The sequence below is a fragment of the Meleagris gallopavo genome, chromosome 10 (genome assembly GCF_000146605.3).
Source record: "Meleagris gallopavo isolate NT-WF06-2002-E0010 breed Aviagen turkey brand Nicholas breeding stock chromosome 10, Turkey_5.1, whole genome shotgun sequence".
Classification (NCBI taxonomy): domain Eukaryota; kingdom Metazoa; phylum Chordata; class Aves; order Galliformes; family Phasianidae; genus Meleagris; species Meleagris gallopavo.
In genome coordinates, this window is record NC_015020.2 from 26,273,771 (window position 1) to 26,294,692 (window position 20,922).

General features: G+C 39.5%; 1 protein-coding gene across 1 annotated transcript; it reads right to left on the reverse strand.

Moving 5' to 3' along the window:
- Positions 1-212: 212 nt before the first annotated feature.
- LOC104912508 (dual specificity testis-specific protein kinase 2-like) lies at positions 213-20,646 on the reverse strand. Its single transcript, XM_019618803.2, has 3 exons — positions 20,319-20,646; positions 6,116-6,237; positions 213-346 (listed from the first exon to the last, which is right to left on the reverse strand). Exons 1-3 carry the CDS (start codon positions 20,538-20,540, stop codon positions 214-216), a joined length of 477 nt encoding a protein of 158 aa, XP_019474348.1. The 5' UTR covers positions 20,541-20,646; the 3' UTR covers position 213.
- Between the last annotated feature and the right edge of the window lie 276 nt (positions 20,647-20,922).

Sequence of the window (20,922 nt, forward strand, 5' to 3'; positions counted from 1 at the left end):
AGCATCTCAATGGCAACCCAAATCTCTAATTCAGAATATTATCAGTGGAACTTTATGCTCCTACTGTGATTATTTTTTCATCTTAATGAAACCTTCTAATGATAGAAGGCATCCACCAGCTATCAGTGAATGCAGTTCTAAGGCCTGACACTGCAATCTTACCTCTGCATAGCAAGCAGCACGTGGTTATCTATTAAGGCCCCATAAAAGAAACTACGACTGTAGGTGAAGAGCAATTGCAGAATCTGGCCTGTGAGCAATTTCATATTGAGTGCATAAATCATGAAATAGCCTTACCTCAGTAAGTGCGTGCAGCTGTCCTTGATGCACACAGACACCCATAAACCTAGAAGAAACAAAAAAAAAAAGAGAAGTGGTTTGGGCTTTCTTTCCTCCCCTACCTTCTTTTTTTTTTTTTTGTCTTTGTTTTCTAGAAAGAAACAAGGATAATAGAAACTAGTCACAAGAAAGAAGGAAAAAAAAAAAAATCAGCCTCAGACAATACATACCTCAAGGTCAATTATTTAAAAGTCTCAGCACAAAACAAAATTATATGCCTACACTGCAATATGTGTTCCAAGAGAGCACAGGAAACTGCTCAAACAAGATGGAAAGTTACTAACTTAACTACAAGCAAAGGCCAGCAAATAATGTTTTTGCAGAAGGGAACAGTCTCAGAGCTCTCTGCTCCAACGAAGCCAAGTAATCCACCGTTGGTCTGCATAAAGTGCAAATTACTTCCCTTCTCATTGTGCTGCATAAGCACGAAGATGTTCCTTTCTACCCCATTTCTAACCACAGAGGACTGTGAGGGCATGTGCATGCAGCATACTTCTCTTTTCCCCCGTGCCTCCCTTTTGTTTTCAACAGTCGTATTAAAGCAAGTTTTGATGGTATCTGGTACATCCCACTGTGCAAGGTTCAGACTCCTGCTAAAAGAAAAGACCATCAATCCTTTGACTCTTCTGCATAATGACAGAGAAAATGTCATATTTAAACATAAGAGGAATAATTAAAAGTTCATTATTCTACAATACAAGCTGAGCTTTTAAGTAACAAAATGCAAATTAATAGTAACAATAAATATCTCCTGTGAGAAAGCTTGGTACAACTTAATCTGTATGCACCTTGGAGTCCTCCCTGCACAGTCAGGATTTTGGTTATTTTTAGATGAGCCAATTGTCAACTTTATCATTTAGATTTTTGTTTCTATGACAAGAACACATTGCCTGTCATTTCACAGTGTTCAGAAATCTCCACTTCACAAGAGGTAAAAAGGCACAATTCCAGTAAACGTGATGGGAACCCTACAGAGATCAATTTGAAGGAAAAGGCCCTTTTATAACCTCAAAACTTTCTGAATTTAAAACCAAAATGATGCAAGACACACACAGCACTCGTTCAGCTAAGCTGCTTCTGAACAAATGAATGATCCTTACTGTTCTCTTGTCTAACAGCTGACTGGTAAATTACAAACAGCCAAAGAGAAACAACATAGGTAAGGTTCTTTGCATAAGCTGAGCTGTGGAAATCTGTTTTTATAACAAAAAAAAAAGTAGCAGGACTCTTACTTTAAAGTCTATTGTCTGCTCTTACTTCAAATATTACTTTCCCCAAACGAAATATGCAATTTTTTTTGTTTGAGAGTGAAAACACAATTCCTCTTGCTTAATGAAGAGCAATAGAGCACAACAGATGTTCAGGGGAAGGGGAAAAAGAGCTGCTTTAGATACATTATTTACACAAACACTGCTCTGAGTTTCACTTCATACAGCAACTGCATATGAACTCTTTTGTAAATGTGTTCACAACTTAAGCTTCCTACAACTAAGAACTGTGGACCTCTCCAAAGCAGGAATCTGTTTCTACTTCCATGCATTCTGCAAGGTTTATAAAGTACAGTGTTCACTTAATCCAAGATAACACTTAAAATTTGGAACTGGTATTTTCTCTTTTCTGAAACACAATAGTGAGGTTAATCCTGTATGCTGCAGTACTTTCATTCAACAAAAACGAAGATTAGACAAATAAAAATAACAGCATTTTCATCTGATTGTCAACTCTTTCTTTATAAAGGCGTATTACTTTACTTCCAATTAGGCTTTCATTGTATTTGACTTAATTCTAAAATATAAACACAATTAAGAATTCTGATAAATGCGTCTCACATCTTTACAGGAAGAAGAGAAATGTCTTTCATCAAAATACTAGCAAACCCTTTTCTGATAACCTGTTTGCTCAAAGGAAGCCTAGTTTCAATGGAAACATATTCACAGCCTAATGAATCTACACTTTGAGCAGGAAAGGCACATGAGCTCAAGTTACTGAGAGGAAGAGCTCAACAATTCTTCAGCATCTTGGATTTCTACGAGGAAACAGACTAATATTTCTAACCTTAAACCAGAAATTAAAGCAAAGTTCCATATCATGTTCCATATCATGATCGCATGAAAAATGCAGGACAAAAATATATTTATAAAACCCACATCTTTGGAAGATATTAGCCAGGAAAAGGGAAACCAGATACACTGATAAAACAGGCTTAATGAGCTTACAGGCAACACAATGAAACCATCAATAGATTGTGTCAAGAATCTCATTTTTCAGGCTCTGGAAAATACATTGATAGAATAGACCTCTAGTGATTCAAATTCCTGGAAAATGTCATCTTAACTGCTGTATCAAGCAATACTAAGTCTCCTGGTTAAGCCAACTACTGCTACAAAATACTACAGAAAAGCTTTCTCACTAAACGGTAATATATGCAGCAGCTATCAGGAAATACAATTACCAAGTTTAACATAAGATTCCAATTTCTGAGATCGACCCACAGGAGATTCCAAACTCCGTGGATAGGAAGCTGACATGCTGGCCCAGTACAGCTGAGATTATTCCTGCTGGCGAGACGCACCGTCTGCAGAGCCAAAATGTGCTCGTAGGTGAACTTCAGCAGAACGCCTCATCAGCCAAGGGTTACACTTCCTATAAACATTTCCAGTTGGAAGAAGCTTCAATGAGTAAGTCATCCACAGCAGAGGTGACTATTTGCAGATATAAGGAAGTTTATTTTTCAAGACAGTACATCCAGCCTTATCAGGAAGGCTGAATCACTTCCAAAATTGAAACCAGCAGCTGGAAAATTTTCCCCAGAGGCTGCAAAAATAAAGGATGCCTTTTGAGTCCACACTGCTAAGTACAGTGCAGAACATTTCCACAATCTGTATCACCTGTCCTCCTAAAGAAGAGGAGAAAGTATTCTGCACATTTTTGAGTCCTTCGGGGCAGTTACCCAAAGTGCTTTCATTCAGTTCAGTCAGACTGCAGGGGAGAAAGTTCTGGACAGGACTGGACAGAACCATAGTGCCCAATCTTTGCATCTCTGTTAGATTAAACAAAACTAATATCCAGATTAAGTAGCCATTGTGGACATCTAGATATTGGATACGTGCTTTCCACTGAAAGAACTTCAACAACCAAACGCACCAATACAAACAACTCTCATACAAGCTCACTAATGCATAGAGAGATGAGTTCAAAAGATAGGTAGATGCTTATTTCATTGCACTGGCTATTGCTGGAGAGGGAAGAGAGTATAAACCTGCATTAGAACCTTCCTGATGTCTTAGGCACCATTCTAAAAACGTACTTAGTTTTCTACACTTGCTTTTTGATTCAAGACAGAGGCAAAACATTTTTTCTATCCCTTCTGTAACATATTACACACAACACATCCTATCTTCTGCTGCTTTGCATGCAGCATTTATAAAATACTCCTTTTAAATAACTGCATTACATAGAGAAAAGTAAAAAAAAAAAGTTTTCCTTTCTTTTAAGCTATCACTCAATACAAGAGAAATGATGTTAAAAGACAAAAGCCATCCTTCTAGCTAGTGGCTCAAAGTCAATCGCAATTTCACAAAAAGGAAAGTTTGATAAGAGAAAATGCATTTTAAAAATTGTATTGTCTTTCCAGGGTGCTGGATTTGTCCAAAAGTAGCTGGAGGAAAATTCTCCTTAAAGTTCACAGAATAAGAAAGTAGTGTGCACGGTATGTTTTGTGTGTATGCACAGAAAAGCAGATCTAATGAACGAGCCAATCTGCCTATACACTCACTGCCAAACACAGCAATATCTCCAAGGGCTCCCATGAGAGCACTTAAGACATAATTTCAGGTTTTCTGCGTACAGGATGTTTTAAATGAAGTCCCTGAGGTATAGATTAAATAAAGAAGTATTTTTCATGAAAACAGTAGTGATATTAAAAACTGAAATTCTATCTCAAAATTGAAGATATACTAATTTAAGAGACAGCACAAGGAATAGATGTGTGTTAAGGAATAGTGGTGTGTTAGCACACCACTTCATTTCTCAAAATAAGAAAAACACACCTGTAAGACATTTCCAGAATGTAAAGGTATCAGAACCAGAACGAGAAGGTATCAGATCTCCAAGGCTGGGAGCTGTAGGGTTCCAGACTCTGAGACAACAACAGCCTCCTTGAGCTCTTTCCAGCTCCATTTTCTTGTTTTGACTTAGGCAAAAACTCATGACTGCAGTACAACATCAGCATTCAGAGAAGCATCAAAGTGCTGAAAAACACTTTGAAGCGTTCACCAGGCCTGGTAGCAGATCTAACCCAAACCTTGAACAGCACTGTACTTAAGTGTGACTTAAGCTAATAAGGGAGTGAAGAAACCTCTGGCTCTCCAAGCCCCAGCTATTTGTCTTACCGTGTATCAGCCACCCCATATTAACATGACTGCAGTAAACACTATATGGTGCAAACCAGAACCCCAGTTCACCCTTCCACTCCTGCTCTTACCATCTGCTTTGAGGTAAAATGTGATAAGCCAAGCTGCCAGAAGGCAGCAGCATCTCATGCTCACAGGAAGCAGAAGCATCAAGCCAAGATAGAAAAGCATTTTAGTCCTCCAGTTTGCACGCAAGAATGAGATGGAGATAGGAGATGATGCAGTTGACAGTAGAAACAGTGCTGAGCACTAATGAACACCACTAGTCTGCTTTCACTCCTGAAACATCCCTAATGCAATCCTTGAGGTAAACAAAGAACAAGAAAAGCAGCTCTTTCTTATGATCACCAAAACAGCAACTGAATGAATTACTACACAACAGTTAACATCTTCTCTGCCTCTGGAGTCACATTCGCTAATAGAAATAGGAAGAAAGAGAGAGGGAGACAAAAGATCACAATCCCCTTTTCACCATTCAATGCAGCTGCAATAACTTCTATTCCAAAACATCCTTAACCAAGAGTTCCATTTTAGCCAAAATAAACCCTTAGTGGAGGATAGTGTCTCACTTTTCCTAATGAATTTTCCATCAAGATTTTTTAACAGGTATTTTTATATATGTATATATTTGACCACTGGAATCTTTGCAATGCTACCACAGAGATTACAGACTTACTGGAAACTTGGTAAATGAAAACTAAGCTCTTCAGTGCCTTCTGATTAAGATAGATATCTACATGACTGGCCAAATGGAGAATTTGAGCACAGAGACATCGAAATGAGAGTGGGGGTATTTAAAATTAGCCTTACAACTCCATGCAAAAAAAAAATTATTTTTAAAGCCTAAAAAACCAAACTGCTACTTCATGACTTATTAGAAACAGAGAAACTGGAACATCTTGACACAACTCTGTACACAGAAGTGCCTAAGGTCACTAAGATAAAACACAAACCTATCTGTAAGTAATCTCTACAGTGTTAAAGGATGGAAGAAAGTCAGGCTAATCCAGACTCCAGACTGATGGTTGTAGGCTGGAATAACAACCTTATAAGGCTTTTGTAAGTGTGAAAATGAGTTGATATAGACAGCAGAGAAGCAAAAGTAGTAGTTCACGACAATAGTAGTAGTTCACATAAGTGCAAATAATGGTAAAAAGGCAAGAATCTTTGCACTACCATTTTGAAATTAACTGCAGGCATGTTGGAATGGATAGCTTGTAAAAAGGTGTGATACATTCTAGAGCATTGGCAAAGAAGATTTTTAATTTATTTATTTTTAATTAGCCAAGGGTCACTGTTATCCACTGGATACCAGATACACTAGGAAGTGCATCTCCAAACATTTCAGAGGAGAAACAGTATACCTTAAGATGTTTGGATGTGAGAGTCTATTCATAAGTTGAACCTCTTTCAGCATGTTCGCTCTGTTGCTGTTCAGCGTGTTCATCTTCAAAGCCATTACCTGGTCTGAAGTTCTGTGTCTTACCTACAGGATACAAGCAAAAAGCAGTAAGGACATATCCTAGTAACATGAAACAAGGCTGAAAAACCAGTAAAGTTGTAGAACAAGTTAAATATACTTCATACTGACTTGATGTATACTGATTTCTCTCATCTTTATCACACAACTACTTTCAGTAGGCACACCATCCAAATGAAGAAAGGTATTTTACACTTCCCATACAACTGATGATCAAGTTTGAGAAGCTGAAAAAAATTAATCAGCTTCTCAGTACAAGTGAAAGTAGTCACTTATTTGCTCAGGAAGACAAAGCTCCCCACTGCGAGTCTATGAAACTCAACTGCTTTTCTCTCATCCCTCTTCCTTTCCAGGGTAGTGGTTGGTTCTAAGGATCCACAGAATGTGTTATGAGAGGCCCTGCCTCATAGAGCTATGGGCAAATTTATCAGGCAGCCAAGGTTTACTTTTTGATTAGAGGCACGAGCCTGCTGATACGCTCAGCAGGCAGAAAGCATTTGTTCAAATTCACACTGCAAAGCAGAGAGTTACAACAAGAGCAGCTGAACTCCAATAAGTCAAAGTAAGAAGAAAGCTGGATATATCTTCTGGCAATGACGCTCACTAGTATGCTTAAAGCATCAGGTGATACATATTTTCAGTTTTCATTTGCCCACTGTCTACAAGAACAAGAGGAGCATTTCGCCTAAACAAGAAGCACCACAAATTCAGCACAGGGAAGTACTGGAGGGAACAGGTGTCATGTTTTAGATGTGTGCCTATCTTACTGCTTGAGATACCTGCCTATTCCTCATCCTAGTGAGAAGTACAGGGCAGCATGGGAAGCACAGCAGCTAAGAGTGGCAAACAACATCAGACTGAGCAAGTTGAAAAATAGCTCTCAGGCATTTTCTCCTGCTCCTCCCCTGCCCATGCACCAGCTTCTCAATTGGCTAACCCACAGTCACACAGTAATGCCATTGTGAAAAGGATCAGAGAAAGGAGATGGAGAAGGGTGGAGACCACCACGGGTAGCAGAAACAGCAGTAAGTTGGTGAGCTGAGGCTTCTCTTTTCAGTGGTAACATTGGCTTTAAAAACAAACAAACAAAACTGGTCAAATTACAGCTTTAGTGTTATAACAAGATAATCCAGAGTTGCTCCATGTTTAACCTGTTTTGCCTGTTTGGCATGCTTATTACTTTTAAGTGGGATGATTGCATGTTGAGTTCATGAGGTTTACTGTTACTTGCCAGGTTTCCTGTGTCTATTGTCTGCTTTCATTAACTCTTAATTTTAGGCAGCTTTTGCATACCTAGCCAATTTGAATGAACAAGCTGAGATGGACAAGTCTATTTCCATATGCATGTATTTTTAAATATGCATTTTATTTAGATTTCAGTTTTATTTGTGTCAACTCTTTGGCTGCAAACCAAAATTAAGGAAAACTTTCATAGATTTAAGGGAAATTTGTTCTACCAATCCAAATTAAGAATAAGAACAATTTTAAAACTTTCCATCTATACATAACAGCACAAGAAACACTTCCTCTGGGAGAAGGGTTAGGAATCCTGGGTGTTGTGGTGAAGTAATTTGGGCTTTACAAGGAATGGCAAAGAATTTGAAGCTTAAGTCGTACAGACAAAGATCTACTCTCAACAGAACTTCCTCAGAAATCAGCTTTCCACTGAAGTTTCTAGGTCTGCCAAAAGGGAAGGAACAGAGATAGAAAGTGAGCAGAAACTTGGATGAAATACTGTCTTGAGCAGTATTTGCCCGTCATTAACTCTGCTAGCTACCTCTTGGCCATTTATCTAATTCACTCAGTTCCACACCAAAGTTTCAAGTTCTTTTGCCTCAGCTTTTAGGCAAAATTAGACCCCTACCATAGGATCTTTTTCCTTGTTCTTTGCCTTTTCCTTGCTCTGGACTCTATTCTTGAGCTATGTAAACTTCTGAAGGTGTATTTGAAGCAATTGTCCTGTGTGCTTCCTGGATTTTCAGGTCTGACAGGCAAAAGGAAGAGGTTAACAACTACTTCTCAAAGGTTGGACTGCCCACAGAGAAAAATGAGCATGAACAGAGAAAAATGAGCAGTTTTTGCACAGAATATTTCTCATCCTCCATTTCAGAATATTCCTGGAGTCTCTCTGGTCTTGAGAGGCTGCAGTGGGTTCCGTGGTGAGCTTCGGGGCCTTTTTGTTTTGTAAAATCCATTTGATCACAGTTAGAAATGCATCTGGGCATGTTAACAGGTCTCTAAAAGGCACCTGGCACTGTGTTGCTTTCTGTTTCAATTAAGGGGACGCTGTAAGCTAATACCAGTCATTTTATTTGAACTTTTGTTTACTGCTCTGATGTTGGAGGACTTATTCCCCCTGAATCTGATAGAATAGCAAATTACCAAATCAAACCAAAGCAGAGGTGGGAGAACAGGGACTTGGTCTCACACAAGGTTCTCTTTGAGTTAGGAGGGAAAAGCAGACCTGAAGCCTGAAAGTAATCTTCTCAAGAGGAAAGTTGCCAATATTGAGAATAAAGACCAGATATTAGCTTATATATATTATGAAACACAATACCAGTCACTTAGAGTATACATAAAGCTAATTGTGGTCTGTCCTCTGAAGCATTGTTGACAAATAGCATTTCCACAGCAAGAATGGACTGCCAAGAGGGAACAGATGGGTCCTGCTTTTAAGGTCTCAGTCAAGCTCCAGACCATATGAGCTGTCAGCTCTTCCTTACAGCCACAGCTATCAGTTACACTACCTTGTGCACCTACTTAGCTGTCATTCATAGCCTAAACTGAATTGGGCTCTGTGCTGGTACTCCTTGCCAAAACTCTGCCGAACCATTTCTAAACCTTTATCTCCTTTCAGGCTACTAATGTGCACATAAGACAACAGCTCCAGAAGCTAACAGTAGACTTTAGAAATATTACTGATCAAAAGCAGTATTTGCTTAGAGGACGTTTTGCCTCAGCACATGCCCATATGCTCAACATATAAACAAGGATCCCCAGCAGATGGCTGTAAAACTACCAAAGCTGTTGACGTTATTATTAATTAGAGTTCCTTGCATATGAGATCAAGTAACCTTTCAGTGATGTCTGGATGATCATGTCTGTGCTTGGAAATATTTTGACAATCCTACAGCTGCCTTCCCATGCTGCTTTGCACACTCTTCTGACTCTCAGTCTGCTTACCTATGTGTCTCTAACTCAGAGGTCACAGTAACCAGATATTGCCTCCCTGTTTTATTGCTGGCAGGCAGTTAAAGCGTCCCTTTGCACTCTGATTTTTCTAGGATCAAAGTACTTTGTAAGTATTTTGACCTGGCTATGGCTAGCTTCACGGCCTGCCTGGCCAGGGTCTTCAGACCAGGCTCTGGTCCCAGACCTTCTTATCCACTGACAAAAAAGAAAAAAAAAAAAAGGTACTCCGTGAAGTGATGGAACCAGGCACAGAAACAGTCACATATTTGAAAGAAAACTTGTAACAGCAATTGAGGAGAGCTCACATTCAAAATAACTAGCCAATACCTGAACATTGTACTCAGCTCATACAAGAAATGGCCAGGAAAATTGCTGCTTTTAATTTTTAACTTACTGCTTGCTACAAAGTTTTTTTTTGTTTGTTTCATCATTGAAAGACTAAATATCATTTTAATAACTGTTCATTAGGTCATAGGTATGCCAATGCTTTCTAGATATCCAAACATTAATTCTACTGTTTGTCTGTACTGAAGACGAGGGGAAAAACTGATGTGATTTCATCTTCCACACGGCCTATCTAACCTTTACTATTACCTGTATCTTTCCAGGTGTCCTTAAAATGAGCATTTGAAGAACACTGATGTTACAAATCTGCCAATAGAGCTTTCAGCTTTGCTTTTAGTTTTCCATTGTATTTTCATTGTTTTCCAGCCATGCAACATTGATTTGAAAGTAATTTGTTGTGGTTATCTTCCAAAGCTGCACAGGGTTAGGGTCAGCTGCAATTTGTTCAAGTCTCACAGTCAAGCCAAAGTCACCATGCTCACATGGACATTTATTCATACCCTGGGGATGAATATCTTAAAAGAATGCCTTAACTCTGATTGAAGAAAGCTCCCTTTAATTAAGGAGACAAACTTGTTTCCTAGGTTGTAAATCCAGTTCTACAAACTGCATCTCAAATGTTTTTCTAAGCACTACAGAATACCCCATAGTCAGATGCACGTACCCTTAGTGGTGATGCTAACATCACATCAAAAGTGCCACGTCACTAGGAAAATCAGTAGTGACAAATGGAAGCTTAAAGAAATACATCGATGCATTAAGCTGCTATTAAGCAAAGTAACACATTGATGCTAAGGAGTGAGACTGAGTTGGGGTTGTTTTGGGAGCAGTAGTGTATATAATGTCACTACACCAACTTGTAGCAAGAGAGAAACCAAGTGCCAAGCGGAACAAAGCCTTGCCAAACAAAACCAGCCAACCTGTGTGTTACACAGGTTCAGAAGATACACAGGAAATTTTTCACCCTCCCCCCCAAAATCAATACATTTTAAAAGCTTGACAGTAATTGTGATACTCTAATTTCTGTTGCATTAAAAAACAACAAAAAACAGTGAGAAATACACAAAATGTTGCAGCTTTCACCATTTCCTCTCTAGTGCATAGGTATGGTGTTGGTCACTAAACAAAGATCCAACTTTAGTAACTTCTAACGTCACCAATGTAGCAAAGTAACACATTCAGTTACTGTAGCATATTCCACACCTACCAGCAGTCTCCAAATTTTTGCAAAAACCCTCTATAATTAGTAAGCTGTACAGTTGTTACTTTAGAAACCCATTTGCGTGTGCCAAAAAAAACCTCATTTTTCTTTTGCATTTTGTTTTTCTTCATTGCCCTCTGTAATGTAGAACCAGGGCCCAGAATACAGCACCCATTTATTTTAAACAAACCACTCTCCGATAGGAATCTGCGCACAGCTCTGCCACCAACTTGATCTCAATTAAATCAAAGGCAAAAAGAGACCACAGTCTTATTTTGAGAGAAAGCACAAATGAATCAGAGGACTATTGTTCCACTGCTTGAGATCAGATATAAACAGGCACAGCCAGGGTGGGGAAGTTGACTTCTTTTGTTGCCAGTTCAGAAGAACGTAACCCTATAAAATTCTCTTTTCAGTACAGAAGGCTCAAAGGTGGACCCACCACTTAGGGGCTGGATAACAAAATGCAGAAGAGCCTCGTATTTTTTGTTATGCCACAACCTGGGGGTACAGCTCAGGTACGTACTTTATACCCAAGTACAAAGTCACAGTTAGAAAAGAAAAACATTGAGCTAGCATTAGAAAACTGAGCATTACTCTTCATTCTTACTGTGAGCTGCCTCATGAGCTCTTTGCGCAGCCCTGAGCACGCTCCTTCAATTCCAAGCATTTGCTCTAAGACTATAAAATGGAGGTGATAACACTACTTATCAGCCATGGAAATTTGACATCTGCAAATGGCTACTGAGACACCCAAAGATACACAATGCACTACTGTACCTGTGTCCTTGCTTCTCTCTCTTTTTTTTTTTTAATATTTACAGTTAAATATTTCCAGTGTTACCATGTTGTTATGCTGCGTGAAAGATTATGATAAGTACATAACCTGCAGATGCTTTAAGCAAAAATACTCCAGGTTGACTTTTCCTATCGTCTTCACTCTTTTACCAATGTAATGACACAGTTTGGTGCTAAGCATGCAACCCCACACCGCATCAGTGATGCCATTATAACTATTCACCACACACACGATGGTTTTGTTTTTAACATCAGTATGGCAGCCTTGAGAGATCTGTTTTGGTCAGAAACAATTTCCTTAAGTTTCCTTCATAAATCTGTCAAATAAATGTTACTCATGCATGAGGGAGGAAATCAACCTCCCCTTTGTGCAGAGCCCACTGGCACAAAAGCCACTGCTACCATAATTACGGTTAAGCACTAGCAGCATGGAGGAGCTGCATTTTGTCTACATGGAGTTACTGTGCTATGCACATGGTCTGCTATGGGTCAGTTAACAAAGCAACACTTCTCCACATTGATTTCTCAAAGGAAAGTTTCACAGCTCTGTCCTCTCTTCAACCCTTAATCCCTTCCAGTAAAACCAGCACCCAGAAGATGCCAAAGCACTGCGGTGCCACTGCAGCCCCAAACAGAGGAAGCTCACAAGGACAGGAGAAGGCAGTCTCTCCAATTTGGACATGGCCTCAGCACCCTCTGCAAGAAAGGCATTTTGGATGCTCCTCATACAGAACAACTGGAGCAGCAGACTAATGACATCACAGAGGGCTTGGATTTCCTTTCTTTAACTCCAGTGGCTATTAAGGAGTTGTAAAGAAGCATTCCCCAATGATCTGAGTCTGTGAACAATATACCTGTCCTGTTCTTGCCATGAATATAATCATTTGCATTTCTCGTCTTTAAATTTCAAATTACTCGGTGGCACACACGTGCACTACAATCACAGCCTCTGACAAAAGCAGTGACAATCATCACTGAAATACATTTAACTCTACCCCACCCAATGCTAGGAAATGTGTTCAGAGAGGTGTGCAACAAAGATCTTAAGGGATGTATTCTGTTCTCTAGGCTCAGTCATGTTCATGCTGGATACATGCCAACACCGTTATTTGAAGAACAGTAAATCAGCACCTGTCGCTCAGTATCAGCAATGAATGAGCTTACACAAATGTGCATGTTTGCCAGCTGGCAAAACAGAAAATCCTGGAGCTGCCAACCCTGCACATCTCTATCCAGAACAGAAAACTAAGCAGACCTTTTAACTGCGCTTGAGAAATTATTATGGAAAATGAGACAGAAAAACCACAGACGTTTCTGTGCCAAGGGAATCTTGCCACCTGCTTTGCCCCTGGGAAACTGCACAGTGATACTCAGATAGGCACAATTTCTCTTCCAGAAGAGAAGAAAGGGCCCAAAGGACTCAGAACAACAGAAGTCACTGTACCACACACAAAATCCAGCCAGAGGTTACCTGGTATTTCAAGGTCCCACTTGTCACAGTATTAGAGTGCTTTTCTTACCGCTGACAGCATTTGCAAGCATCCTCTGCTTACCTCAGCCATTTAACACACCAGCTGCTCAATGGGAGTTAGAGGAGGCCAAGTTTCTAAACAACTGATAAGTACGTTTTGAAATGGAAAATTTTACATTATCTTTTTTTCTGATGGAGTATTCTTTCAATATTTCAGCATCGCATTTATTCAACTCAGACTTGCTCTGGCTTCTTATTAAAGAAGCAAATCTTTTACTTTCAGAGTATATGGACAGTTCTGCAATATTTTTCAGTGATTTTTCTCTTCAGTGGAGAAGCTAGCTGACCAAACCTGGTGAAGTGAAATGCACAGCATGCAAAACTCTTTTTAGCTTGTTTTGTTAATTTTAGATCTTACTTAGAGTGATGTCAAGCGAGACTGTAGGCAACAATAAGATCTAGAAATTGTGTTTCTGTACTTTTTTCTTTCAGTTTTTGCATCACCACTACAACAGGCAAGGTTTGCAGAAGAGCTACTACCTGGTGACAGCTTTTAAGTCAGTCCCAGAGTTTCCTCAACTGATGCTATATGGTAATTGTTACATACACATCCAGCCACAAAATAAATCAAAGCAGGACTTATGTCAGATAAGTCAAATACGAATTAGTTCTCCATTCTACTCTGTCTTTCAAAGCAATTTCAATTCCAAAAGATGTGGGAGCGTAAGTGCCTTGCGAGCGTGGCAGGTAATTCTGAATTTAATGACACTCACATCTGAGTGGGGATGAAAGCTCACGAGAATTTTATAATCCTGAGGGAATAATTACACTGAAGAGGTTTTTAAGTCATATTAATGATCCATCAGAGTAAGGCCTATGTTCTAAAAGCACTGCCTAATTGAGTGAGGAGGACGAGGATGACAGCATCTTGGCACCTAAATAATCAAAAAGTCACTAGGAAGAAAAGGCAACTGATTGTCTGAGGATTTGCCATACAAGGCATCTTGGCAGTTGCTAAAAGGTTTCCAAAAGGCTGATACACACAGCATGAGACAAGTAATCCTGCTTAGTATTTATGCCTCATCTCTGTTCCAGAATGGTGCTTCTTCCTATCCCTGACAAATATCAGAGTAAAAAGAGACTGATTAGAGCCACTTAGCTGATATAACTCAATGGCTTGGGGTTTTCAAGTTACTCTAGCCATCTTGGCCAGTTCATGTAATACAGAGTGACTATTCCAAGCTAACAATTAATAATGGTTTTTAAACACTATAGCTTCACATAAGGGGCCTGAAGCCACATGTTTTTTGCTTCTGCCATCTTCAATGAGGTGAAAGTGGTCATCAAAAAGCGAAAATTAAGCTTAAAATTAATTTCCCTTGAAAAAAAAAAGAAGCAAGACCATAATGCATGTGTGGGGACAAGATCCACTGCCAGTCACAGCATCAAATCACCCTGAGAGGAAAGAACACCGCAACGTCTCTATTCGACAGTAAGAGAAGGAAAGAATAAATTGAGCAGTGGAACAACACATCACACTTAGCTGAAGGAAGACACTCACTGCACAAATGGATGTCACTTAAAAACTTATGAGATATATTCCCCATGCCTACAAAACGAAGGGTAACCAATAGGTTGAGTTTCCTACTCATTACCCTACTTTTATACTCACTCCCTAATTCATCTGGACTTCTGGCACTATGGCACAAACAGAACCTGATGTAATAATGCCAACCTCAAGGAGAAGCAGCAGCCACACTCTCCTTTTCATATAACTTGGCATTCCTTTCTCTACATTCTCACTTATAAAATGATTCAAATAGCTCCTTTCCTCCTTCCACACATCCACAGACATTTTAGTCTTGGAAGAATGCTTCTGTTGACATGATAAACCATTAAATGCCACAGGAAAACTGAGCCCTCTGTCAGTAAGGGGTTGCTTTTAGAGCCAATAAGCAAATAGACATGACCAGCTGTAGAAACAACCAAAACTGGAAAGTTCTAGCTATAAAAGCACAGTTTAATAATAAATAATAATAAAAAGAAAATCACAGCTTGGCTACATCAAAGAAGGCTCCAGAATCTCCAATAATGGAAGTTTTAAGGACAGACTGAAAATATCTGCCAAAAACAGATGGCACATTCCTGAGCCTGGCTCAGCTAAGGAGGCTACAGTAGTTCTTATAAATGTAAAGCTGAAATGGGATGTTATTTTAAAATTTGGTGATGAGATTTAAGGTCATTGTATAAAATTACAGTAGTTTTACAGCAGCTATATGCATACATAAACACACAGACTTCTATAAGACATCTGACTTCATGCCACAGTAGACTATAACTAGGTTAAAAACTGACCGGTGATAGCTCAAGATAGAATTATGCATGACAAAGCAGCATGAAAGAGAGAAATTTCCACTGAGGTTCCAGAGGAACAGAGCTAGGCTGCCTGTTACTCAGAGTTCTGCTGTGCTCACATCCAGCTCACTGATTCCAGTTACCACTCAGAAAAGCTCAAAGTCTGTTGTATCTGCTCTCATTATTTCTCTACATAGGGAAGGCCACGCTGTATCTGAGGAACATCAGAGCCAAAATTAACACATCCAAATGAAAAACTTCACTATAAACAGAGATTTTATCTACAGGAGACATACCTCCCGTGAGCAGCAATGTGACAATGTATTTAGGAGTCCAATTAAGCAAAAAATGCAACATAAATTACGTGTTACAGTAACAAGTGCTGCTTAATGCAGAAAGAGTATGGCAAAGCAAAAAGAGAGTTCTTACAAGTCACTGTTAAGAACAAAACTAGGATGCTGCAAGTTGGGGTGCCTGCTTTAAAAACATAAAGATGATGGAGATGATGATGGAAGGGTTTAAACCTATGCTGAAAAAGTGAGGTAGATACCAGTTACTGCTGAGGTGTAGTGGCCTTTAGATCATCTAATACCCCTTCCAAGCTTTAACTGCTTGAAAAGTTCATAATGCATTTATTCTCAAGCATCTAGTAAGATACAATGGGCAAAGTCTAATATGATCAACATGAGTATCTATTTTCAAGAGACTTTTTTCTGTCAAGTGGCCTGTATAGTCTCATAGCACTTCTGCCTGAAGCCTACGAGTTATTCTGTCCCTCACTCTCTCGCACAGTTCTTACTATGCTTTGTTTACTTTAGATAGCACTTAGTTCAAAGGCCAAAAGAGGAAAGTGACTACTGCTCAGCATCAAGCATTTCTGCACTAGGCTCCTCAAGGCCTACAAAGTTATAGACAGAGAGAAATGTTAATCAAGAGAAGTAATGACGAAGTCATAAGGTACAAAAAGAGACAACTCAGAATCACAGAACGGCCTGGGTTGAAAAGGACCATAATGATAATCTAGCTTCAATCCCCCTGCTATGTGCAGGGTCGCCAACCACCAGGCCAGGCTGCCCAGAGCCACGTCACAGAAGTCAGATAGCAGTATCTCTCCATTTTACCACAGTCAGATGTTTCAGAGATCAGGCCTACCGGCAGGGCAATATGCCTTTACAGATACAGCACCAGAAGTGATACAAAATGCAAGCAGACATTAGAATACTGCATGAGATTTTCCCTCACCCCCCGCCAAGTCTCTAAGAGCAGACCTCTTGGCTTCTACAAAATTGAACACACAGTTCAAAGCAGCCAGGATTGCGGCCCAGTCGACCTGAGCTCTGGCTCCAAGTTTGCCTCAACACACTCATGTCAGAACACGTTCTTCAACAAAACCAGGTTATGTTTCTCCCTGTTCTACGCCCAAGTCCCCAGCTGTGGGATAGGGGAGCTTTGAATAGTTGCACTCATCACCACGACAGCAGCGAGGCAGCCCTGCATACATAACAACCAAAACAAGTTATTTTCCTTCAGTTGAATCAGCTTGTGATGATTCTCTTCTAACAGTCAAAACCTTCAAACTCCCAGTGACCACATCTGCACAGAAACACAAACTTCCCAATGTATAAGTACAATGTTGAACTTGTACAATCCTATACTGGATCTATGTTCCTTGTTTTCATCAAATAATCAACAGCAAAAAAAGTCCTCTTTTAAAGGTCAAAGTGTCCAAGTATTTCCAGGCTCTCTCAGAAATTCAGCTACAGAACACAGTATTAACAAGAAGCCCTTAAGAAATATGTTAGGAACTTGAATGTTTTGTACCAGCTCTGAACCCAAACACTTACTTGAATAGAGGAGGATCACAGACTTCAGTTTGACTTCTGTTCCATCACATGTATTTTAAGATGTACCTGCCTCCTAATACAGTCTCACTACGATGTTTATCTCCCCCACAATTACTTCTACTTCCATCAGTTCTTATTGGTCTTCCCAGCTAAGAATTACAAAGTTCAGGACAATGGCCGATTAACGTTCACTTATTAAAAAAACCCTTTGTCTAGGTCAGTTGAAGAGCAAATGTCAAGTCTATACCTGCCAATGAAAATTACAAAAGGAACTCATCACTCAGCTGCTTCAAACTACACTGCTGGTGGTTTCACAAAGTTCCATTTTTCAAAACTGATTTCTACAACAGTTAGCATTCAAGTGAGTTTGAATTGCTGTAATGATGGCTGACAAAAATCAAAATGCTAACTTAATATTTAATGCTGAATAAACCACAAAGCTTAATTTGTATGAGCTAAAGTGCCCTAGAAATGCAAGACGTCCATTCCTAGCACACATCACACACACGTTCGTGCCGTACCGTATTCATATTGAAACATCTCTATCCACTGTGAAAAACCATATTAATCAAGGAGGCTCCACAGAACTGATGGAAGGGAACAAATCAGTGAAAATAGTTGTGAGTTACATAGCAAAACAAAGACCTCAAATCCTCAAAACAGGGCAAGTATTCTTTGATAAACTGTCCAAGCGAACCTGATGCATGATATTCACAAAACAACAGGCAAATGAATAACTTAAAAAGCTCTAGAGATACAAGGATTTTGTTTGTTTGTTTTTAAAATACCTTTTACTAATTTAAAGGGAAAGCTTCATTGCTTTTCTAAGTTACTTACGCAGTAAATCTAGAACTACCTTGGATTGTTCTCAAGTTCAAATGTTTACCTGGAAGCCCGCAGATCAGACTGAACTTTTACTGTGTCAAACCACGAGGCCCTCCTTCCTGGAAGCACATCAAGGTTCTTGAAAGAAATCTGATCAGCTCAGTGAGATTAATGACAGAGGTGGTCACGCTGATAAACTAGCAGAACAGAAACTTGCCTAAATGAGTCTGGAACCACATCTAAGTCAAGGTCATAATGCTCTCTTTCCACTTTGTGCCAAAACTGAAGAGAGATCTCTCTTAAATTGATCTGAAAGAAAAGTATCAACATTGTTTCCCTGCAGAAGGTCTGCAGTTGTTGCTGGAAAAAACAGACGCTAGATATCGGACTACAACCACGTCTGTAGTAATGACACTGACTGCAGACTTACACCAGGGGACGTCCAGCTCAGTTCTACTGAAAGCAGAATGGCAGGAGAAAGGTGTTCTAAAGTTAGCAGACTTCTTTGTGCACAGGAAGGTAAATCAGGTATCAAGGATTTTTCCTCAATCAACAGAAGTTCTCAAACACATTTACATAAACCTCCGTATGTCACTACTTGTGTAAAGCAAGCTCTCAAAATAAGATATTCTTAATGAAATCAGTAACTACATATCCTGGAAATTTACATTTGCTTTTAACCATCTTTTTCCCCACCTACTTTGTTTCCTAATTATTCTAATTACCTTACTTTTCTGCTGGGCATGCAGTCACCTCGCCTCCGGGTGCTTCTCCACAATGTTTCCCACCAAGCCATGACAGAATATGATAATTATTTCACCTAGTACATATGTTCACCCAGCATGTAGCTGTCTGACTGCAACACCTCAATCTGAAGTCTCAACATACAAAACTTTGATGTCCCTCTTCTCTTTATTTTGAAAGAAATAAAAATTGGGGTTAGTGTAAATTGAGTTTCATGTATCTAGCAAAAGAAAAAACAATTAACAACTTGCCTTTACACAAGAGGAGAGAGAGGTACATATGAAGATAGGAATGTCTTTTGGGCAATAAAGTAACAAAACATACATTTTCTAATTCACATATCTATTCACAGCAGTAAAGCTGGATAAAAGGTTTCTTGGCTTTAATTCTTAAAGAAAAGATGACATTAAGTATCATGGAATAGACAGCATACACAGCAAGATAGTCTTCTGGCACTTCACTGAAATGGAAATGATCTGGAGAGCGAGTTCATTTGAAGCCAGGAACTAAGACAAGGAAACAAGTGATTTCTGCAATGCCTGAAAGCCTAGAAGAAACTCAGTATCCTACTCCTCTACGATAGGCCTCATCACAATGGTCAGGACAGCACAAATACTATGAGCACTTTAAAACTGCCTTTCAATGGCCTCAATCATTTTCCAAATACTCTAACAGCAAGTCACTGACAACCTCAGATTTTCTTGCTCAAACTACTCTCCACAAAATCAATCTCACATTATTTGGGTTAGAGATACAGCATAACAAGAAGCAAAGGGAATAGAGAAGAGCAGCTAACTGTATTGTAACTTCAGTACATTAAGTTTTGTAGTTTCAAATTCAGAAATCATTCACCAATTCAGAGGTGCACCTAGTGCTGGGAAGCAAAAGACTGGCACAAGGAATGGGTACAATCCCACAAAGCTAAGAATCAAAGTAAACTAAAGACATCCAGACTTACACATGAGGGAATCAGTCATTTGAGTTTAATAAGGAGGTTGGAACTAGATGAACCTTTAAGATCTCTGCACCCAAGCCATTCTATGATTCTGTAACATGCTACACTACAGGGAACGAAAGTTAGATCAATAGTTTTGTAGTTTGAATTCTCAAATATTCTCTGCAACTCCCCAGCTAACTTGCAGGTGATGCAAAACAGCTGAGGAAGTATTTGAGAGTTGCAAATTCTTCATCACTCACTTAGCCAGAGTAATGCAAATACAGGAACAGTTGACTTCAGTGAAAGAAGTACTCTCATGCGTTCTCAGCACCAAACAGGAAGCAATCAACATGGGCAGAAGAACTAAACACACACCTTGAACACCTCAGAGAAGAAACCAGAGCCAATTTTCTCACACGTGAAGTCATCGAGACGGGTAAGTCTGGAAAAGGCACTTATCAGGGCTCTGTACGAAGAGGTCCAAACTCTCCCTATCTGGGATGTAGTCCCATCTCCTCCAGTGCCACCATCAAAGTCCTCAGCACGCTCCAAGCGAGGTGGAAATCCAGCTATTGAATTCCTTTTACTTCGGTCCATTTTGAAAACAAGGTTTTCTTTCGCTAAGGGAGAACTTCTCACATCTTCGGGACTTTGCTGTCTTCTCACCTCTTGTTGGGTGCTGAAATGCAAGAAATTGAGATTATTATAAACGTATCTAATGAAGTTTGATAGGACTCCAACACAATCTAACCAGTGCGAGGGAACACGGAAAAAGCAGAAGATACTCAAGTACAGCTTAAAAAAGGAAAAGAAATACACCCCCACCCCCACAACATCATTAGAAAATACAATCTAATGAACTTTTCTTTTGGCTTCCTGAAAATACTTCATGTTTTGGCTGCAAATAAATTGATAGGTGTAGAGCTCAGAACTTTAAATGATAACAAAGGACTTTCACCCAACCACCCCCCACTCCACT

What these genes read in the sequence shown, in the direction of transcription:
- LOC104912508 (XM_019618803.2), bottom strand. Translation starts at nt 20,540, where the DNA reads ATGGACCGAAGTAAAAGGAATTCAATAGCTGGATTTCCACCTCGCTTG. An exon ending in TCTTCTCTGAGGTGTTCAAG is followed by an intron (nt 6,238 to 20,318) that starts GTGTGTGTTTAG and finishes TGTATCCTGTAG; the next exon opens with GTAAGACACAGAACTTCAGA. An exon ending in TCACATCCAAACATCTTAAG is followed by an intron (nt 347 to 6,115) that starts GTATACTGTTTC and finishes TGTTTCTTCTAG; the next exon opens with GTTTATGGGTGTCTGTGTGC.